This window comes from Carassius gibelio, chromosome A6 (genome assembly GCF_023724105.1).
Source record: "Carassius gibelio isolate Cgi1373 ecotype wild population from Czech Republic chromosome A6, carGib1.2-hapl.c, whole genome shotgun sequence".
Taxonomy (NCBI): Eukaryota; Metazoa; Chordata; class Actinopteri; order Cypriniformes; family Cyprinidae; genus Carassius; species Carassius gibelio.
In genome coordinates this window covers 5,766,087-5,772,339 of record NC_068376.1, presented here as the reverse complement: position 1 = coordinate 5,772,339, position 6,253 = coordinate 5,766,087, and the positions used below count along the sequence as shown (strand labels likewise).

The 6,253-nt window shown below is 38.1% G+C and overlaps 1 protein-coding gene across 4 annotated transcripts in view; it reads right to left on the bottom strand.

Moving 5' to 3' along the window:
• Positions 1-1,422: 1,422 nt before the first annotated feature.
• The window catches only part of LOC128015362 (myosin-10), a 60,395-nt gene continuing 55,564 nt past the window's right edge, over positions 1,423-6,253 (bottom strand). For all 4 annotated transcript variants that reach the window (XM_052599128.1, XM_052599130.1, XM_052599131.1 and 1 more), the window contains 7 exons: positions 5,879-6,007; positions 5,649-5,737; positions 5,274-5,397; positions 4,976-5,184; positions 4,766-4,874; positions 3,982-4,154; positions 1,423-3,256 (listed from right to left, as the gene is read on the bottom strand). In XM_052599128.1, coding sequence (XP_052455088.1) covers positions 3,121-3,256; positions 3,982-4,154; positions 4,766-4,874; positions 4,976-5,184; positions 5,274-5,397; positions 5,649-5,737; positions 5,879-6,007 — 969 coding nt within the window. In that variant the 3' untranslated portion in view covers positions 1,423-3,120. The remainder of the gene's footprint in view (positions 3,257-3,981; positions 4,155-4,765; positions 4,875-4,975; positions 5,185-5,273; positions 5,398-5,648; positions 5,738-5,878; positions 6,008-6,253) is intronic.

Sequence of the window (6,253 nt, the reverse complement as noted above, 5' to 3'; positions counted from 1 at the left end):
TTAATTCAATAAAAAAAAAAAACGGTGGATATGGTTGGAGTAACGTTACTGGCATTACTGAGGGATTGTATTTGTTTACAAGGCTTTAATATATCAGAAATTATTTATTTGTCACTTCATAAGGTCAATTTATCAGCCATTTTGACCCTATGGTTGAGTAGCACAAATTAATTTGTGTAATTTTGAGTATAGGTTACACTTAAATTTAATAAATAAACCCATTAAATTTTTTGTGTGTTTGTGTGTATAGATATGTACGCACAATATAAATTGTGCATATAAAGCAGTATAAGGGTTTTATGCAAACGTTTGGGCAACACTCCTGAGGCTGGAAAATTATTTGCTCTGTCTTTATAAAAAAAAAATATATATAGTGATATGCCATTCAGTTTATAGAGAAAGCTGATTAATGTCATGTTTTTCAGATATAAATTCTTAGTGTAGCAGTATTGAGTTGTATGAAATAAAGCTGAATGTGAAAAATAGGCTGTGCAAACTTTTGGGCACCCTTTCAGTCGTGTTGCTCTGCATGCATGTAGTCACTTAATGCTTATGCTTAAAGATTGATTGAGCTAGACAAATTAATTTTGTGGTGCAATGAACCTTAACATTGGAAACTCGCATGCAAACAGTCATGCAAAAGGATGTTTAAGGTAGCTATTGCTAGCTTTGCTTTTACTTGATTCTCTACTTGAAAGTAACAACATGTAGACCTCAAAAGAATGGTCTCATAACCTAAAAACTTTATGAATTAATCAATATAAGGAGGAGGATACAATGCACTTTGCACAAGGAAAAGTTCAGTGGAAGGGTTATGTGGAAAAAGCCTTTTCTGTGTATTGCCAACAAGCAGTCGTTTGAGGTACGTAAAGTCTCTTCTGTTTGGAACAATGTGATGTGGATGCCATTTTTCCACTGGGGTGCCCACATTTTTGCACCTCAGTGTTTTTATGATTCACATAAAAATGATTGACACATTCACATTCGCATTAATTCTATTGATTAAAAAAAATGTTTACTTCAGAAATGAAATGCTACAGTTGCCATAAGATATAAAATATACAGTTGCTGCTTCGAAAGCCCAGCAGATTATAAATTAAAATTCTGACGATTATCAGGGGTGCCAAAACTTTTGCATAAAACTGTATTAAGTGAAATCACACACACAAATTGTGCGCATATGTATTTAGAGAGTGTTTAGGGTTAACGAAAGCTGGATGAATAATTGCAAGCTGTATACATGTCTTTCTATCTATACACAGACAGATATAATTTCTACATTAATTCATGTGTATACTAAGCATTCAAATATCTCATATTAGTCGATCACTATTTAACATATTAAACCATAATAAACACTCGTCATTCCTTTTTATTTCGTTAAGAAATGAAGAGCAACTTCAGAAACAGAAAAAAGCATGCTTCTTCTACAATGAATGTTTTATTTTTTCCTTTACAAAACTCACTGTCATCTAGAAATCGTTACAGTATACAAGAGTAAAACAAGAGAAACATTTGCAGTTGAACTCCTGGTTGTCAACAGCCAGTCCAATAATAGAAGTGATAATATAGCAATAATAATGATAACTGCAGTAAAAGTAATTAGATCATGGATGATAAAGCTTTAAACCAACTCAAATCACACTTTCTCTCTCTTCTTTATATCAAACCAACATTAACACTGATTTCCCTCAGATCTTCATAAGAATACAAGGGATATGAGACCTTTATAACTGGATATGATTCATAGCAGAGTAAAATACAAAACAACAACAAAAAAAGGGTTACATAGCATTTTATTTCAACCGCCTTCAGCCACTTTTGCCTTCATATTAGTGTTTCTTCATTACTGATATGTGACATACTTTCTTGGTTGTTTTCTAATTAGTGTCTAAGGCACTTTAAGAAACACGTCATTAAATGCTAAAAGAGGAACAGGTTATGCGTTCCGTTCATCCTCTTAATACTAGTGTTCAAAGCATCCCATCCACAGCTATAACTCCCAGTCTTTCAGAGTTACGAGGATTCAGTCGAGTGCCTGTGAGTTAACGTGTTCCTTATTTCCAGTTGCTTTCAGCGCTGATGTAGCAATCTCTCATCGACGTCTGGACCAGTTCCAATAATCTTGCTTTGGTGGCTGTTTCACTTGTAGTGAATCTGATAGAGCAGCTGGATTTGAGAAGTACCATCATACTGTCACATACATGGGGGGAAATCCTAAAGAGATTACATATGTAAAGTCTTGATGCTTTAACTTGATGTGCATTTGCATCCAGAATACTTCATATTTCCAGTTGAAGTGGCCATTATGGCTTTCTCACAATGTGCAGTTAAAGGCGATTCGCAATTACATCCAAATTCCTAAAACGCAAACCGTCTCCGTCAGTGAAATCTCCCAAATAAGAACAAACAAGCCTCGAGTTAAATGAAGATAAACACCGTCACCCGCCGGATTCCTCGTGTTTTACTATTTAATGTGTTTAAATGTTAATGAGATGCTGAAGCGAGCAGCTTTTTCACAGTTTTTTCTTTTCTTTTCTGGTCCGTTTCAGATCCGGTCCAGTGCCACAGGACTTTTTTTTCTTTTAGTGTTAGCTTGTAGCGAACAAGCAGCACATGCATCTCTATTGACCCAAAATCAGCAGACCGTTCATTTGGAGATCTGAACTGTTCAACTAAGATCCAATCGGTCACATTTGCTTAGCTAGATGATGGTTTTACATCATGAAAACTTTCATTGCGCGCTCTTATGAATGAGCATATTCATGTACACAAAGCAAAAGTTTGACATTTGAAATGCACTTCTATAGTGTTCTGTCGTGAGCGTGGTATTTTGTAGGCTACAGGTGCAGGAAACACTAATTGGCATATGTATGCTAGGTCTTGAAGAATAAGGCAGAGTTGATGCTCCCTTGGTAGGGAGGGGATAGAAATGGAGGTTTGAGAGTAGCTTATGTCTTAACGTGTGTGTGTAATGTGGAAGTGTTAGTGTACTTGTGTGTTTACGTCGCTCACAGGTCTTCTTTTTGTACCGTGGACCACACATAGCTAAAGGAGAAGGATGAGGTGCTGGAGAGGGGGAAGCAGTGGGGCTGGGTGACCACAGGAGGGCGCTGTGCTCTACTCCGCTTGAGCCGGCGGGTTCTCGTTCAGGTCGCTGGCCTTGCTGTCTCCATCATCATCAGAAAGTTCCCCTTCTGTCTGCAGCTGCCTACGGCCAGACCGGCTCGAGGAGAAGCTAACAGGACCTCCTCGCCTGCAGGACAGAGTGAACAAGCCATTAGAGCGCATTAGCCAGCGCTCTAGAATTCATTATCTTTTATTCTTACATTTTTAGCTTTCATTTTAATTTTAGTAATTTTGTTAAATAGTTTTTTTTTTTTTTTTGTGTAATACTTCTTTTTAGCACAATTTTTATTCCAGTTTATAAATTGTCGGTGCTTTGGTCATTTTTGTTAATTTAAAAAAAATATTTCTGTTTATCATTTATTTTAATTTGCTTTAGTAATCTTATGTATGCTTGTCATTTAATATTTTTATTTAGCATTAATTTATTTTTATTTGAGCTTTTTTATAGTTTTATAACGCATTAATTTTTATTTCAGTAATTTTTTATGTTCATGTCATTTATATTAGGTTTTTAAAAATATTTATATTTACCATTAATTCACTTTCATTTTTATTTTTTTTTATTTTAGTACTTAAATTAAAATTAGAAATGTAATAGATAGATAGATAGATAGATAGATTTACCATCTATTGTTTATATTTAAATTTCAGCCTTCGATTTCTCAAAAAGATTTTTAATAGCTTTAGGTTTTGTAAACAATAACAACACTGACACAACCAACACTGTAAATTTGTTTTTACAACATTTAGTTTTGGCTGTGAATATCAGCACCATGATGCTGCTCATCTGACCACCTGACATGACATGAATGCACAAATAAACAGACGTACAGATACAAGGATCTAAAGTACCTGAGGCGGTTTTTGAGAGTGTTGACCTCTCGGCTCAGACCCTCACTAGCTTCGGTGGCATCATCCAGCTCTCTCTGCAGCTTCCTGCGGGAGGCGTTCGCTCGAGTCGCCTCTTCCTCAGCTTCCTCCAGCTGCCTCTTCAACTGCTTCATACGGGAGTTTGCCTTCTCCAGCTAAAGAAAGTTCAGACAGAAATGCTGAGTCTTTCATTTCTATATTGCCTCCACTATAAATGATAGAAACAACTTTCTGAATTTAGCTCTGAGAGCCAAGTGGGCTATAAAGCAATACTTCTCATCTGACTAAGGTATAACTTGTAATAATTAAGCAGCATATCAACATATTAGAATGATTTCTGAAGGATCATGTGACACTGAAGACTGGAGTAATGATGCAGAAAATGTAGTTTTGCCATCACATAAATAAATTATGTTTTAAAATATATTCAAATAATACTTTGCTATTTAAAACTGCAACATTGTTTCACAATATTTCTGGTCAGATAAATGCTGCCTTGTGACAAGTTTATCCACAAAAGCAGTCCAGTACCTTGGTAACAAAGTTGTGGGAAAAACTCAAGGAAATGCTGTAAAACCAGCAAATCAGTCTGAAGTGGGGAACTTAAGGGTTTGCCATTTTATACTCATCAGAGGTTTAAAAGAAAATGTTGTCTGAAGCTTGGAAAGTGGAAAGTCTGTTTAAGTTATTCTGTATTTATTCAGCATGAGCAGCTGGGGACCTAGTACACTTTGAGGACACTGATCAAAATTTGGGCTTCATTCACCTGCTCTTTGTACTGGTCTGCATGGCGCCGCTCATCCTCCACTTGCATGAACACCTCCTTGAGTTTCTTCTCTGTGCGGCGCACAATCTTATTGGCTGCAGCTCTCTCCCTGTTGAGCGCACAGATCATTGCCAAAAGACGAGTTAGTGCCAATGGTTTTTGTTCGATTTATGATGTGAAGTTAAATGGTTTCTCTTCACTGTTGCATACTTTGCTTCCTGTTCAAGCTGCTCCTCCAGCTGGATAATCTTAGCCTCCAGGGCGGCGATAGAGGCCTTGAACTTTGATTTGACGGATCCCTCAAGTTCCTGCAGTTTGGTCTTCAAATCTTTGTTCTGCCGCTCAAGCTGCTGACGGGCGTTCTCGCTCTTCTGGGCGGCACTGCGCTCCCCCACCAGCTCTGTGTTCAGGGTATCCACCTGAAATACAGACACAACAGCTGCTACTAAAGACGTGATGTGTCAAATGTAGCAGAGAATACTTAAGTTTAGCTTCCTCAACAGCGCACCTGCAGGGTTGTTTTGCGGAAGCGGTCGTTCAGGAGCTCCATGTTGCTCTGTTCCTCCTCTAGCTCTTCCTCCAGCTGGGCGATACGAGCCTCCAGTCGCCTCTTCTCATCCAAGAGGGCTGCCCTGCAGGAAAAGAAACATTAAGGATAAAGCTTGTTTTTGAACAAACAATTAACAGGAGCTGAATATGTCAGGATGAAATGGAAATAGTGGTGTTTGGAAATTGAAACGGTGACATATATCTGAGTGAAACTGCTGAGCTTTTGTTTCATTCTGAACTTATAGTTAGCACTATTGGTTCTCATTCAATAATCTCTATGACTTGAAGTCAAGTCGCTCGCTGACTTCAAGAGGTTTGCAGCACAATGACTCACTTTCCAGAGGCACTGTTGGAAATCTCATCTGCCAGCTCGTCTCTTTCCTGTTCAGCGTGGCGTCGGGCTCTCTCTGAAGATGCCAAGTCCTAAAAACAATCACAACCAAACCATAAACTAAGACTCGCCCGCTTAACTAAGCCGATTTAAAACTGTGTGGAAAAACAAGCAACAGATTCTTCAGAAAAGCTTTTTTTAAACGTGTATTCAGGCTTGCAGTGTCGGCTCACCTCCTGCAACTGCAGGATCTCAGCTTCTAGACCCTTGAGCTTCTTCTCGTTCTCCTTAGACTGAGCGAAGATCTCATCACGAGAAGAGCGCGCCTCCTCCAGCTCCCTCTGGTAGTCCTTCATCTGGGCCTGGATAAAAACAAAGAGATGTTGTCATCTGTCCTTCTCACATTTTCTCATGTCTCTGCACTGACTGTGACCTAAAATATTAAGTCACAGTAATGCAGTCAACGATGTAGACATCTGTGTCACTACTAAAAGTTTCTCTTTTTTTTTTTAAGGAGCTTTTGAGGAGAAACAGACTATGCTAACAGTAAATGTGTCGTTTCTTGCATCATCATTAATGTGTCATCACATTTGTGCATGAACAAAAGC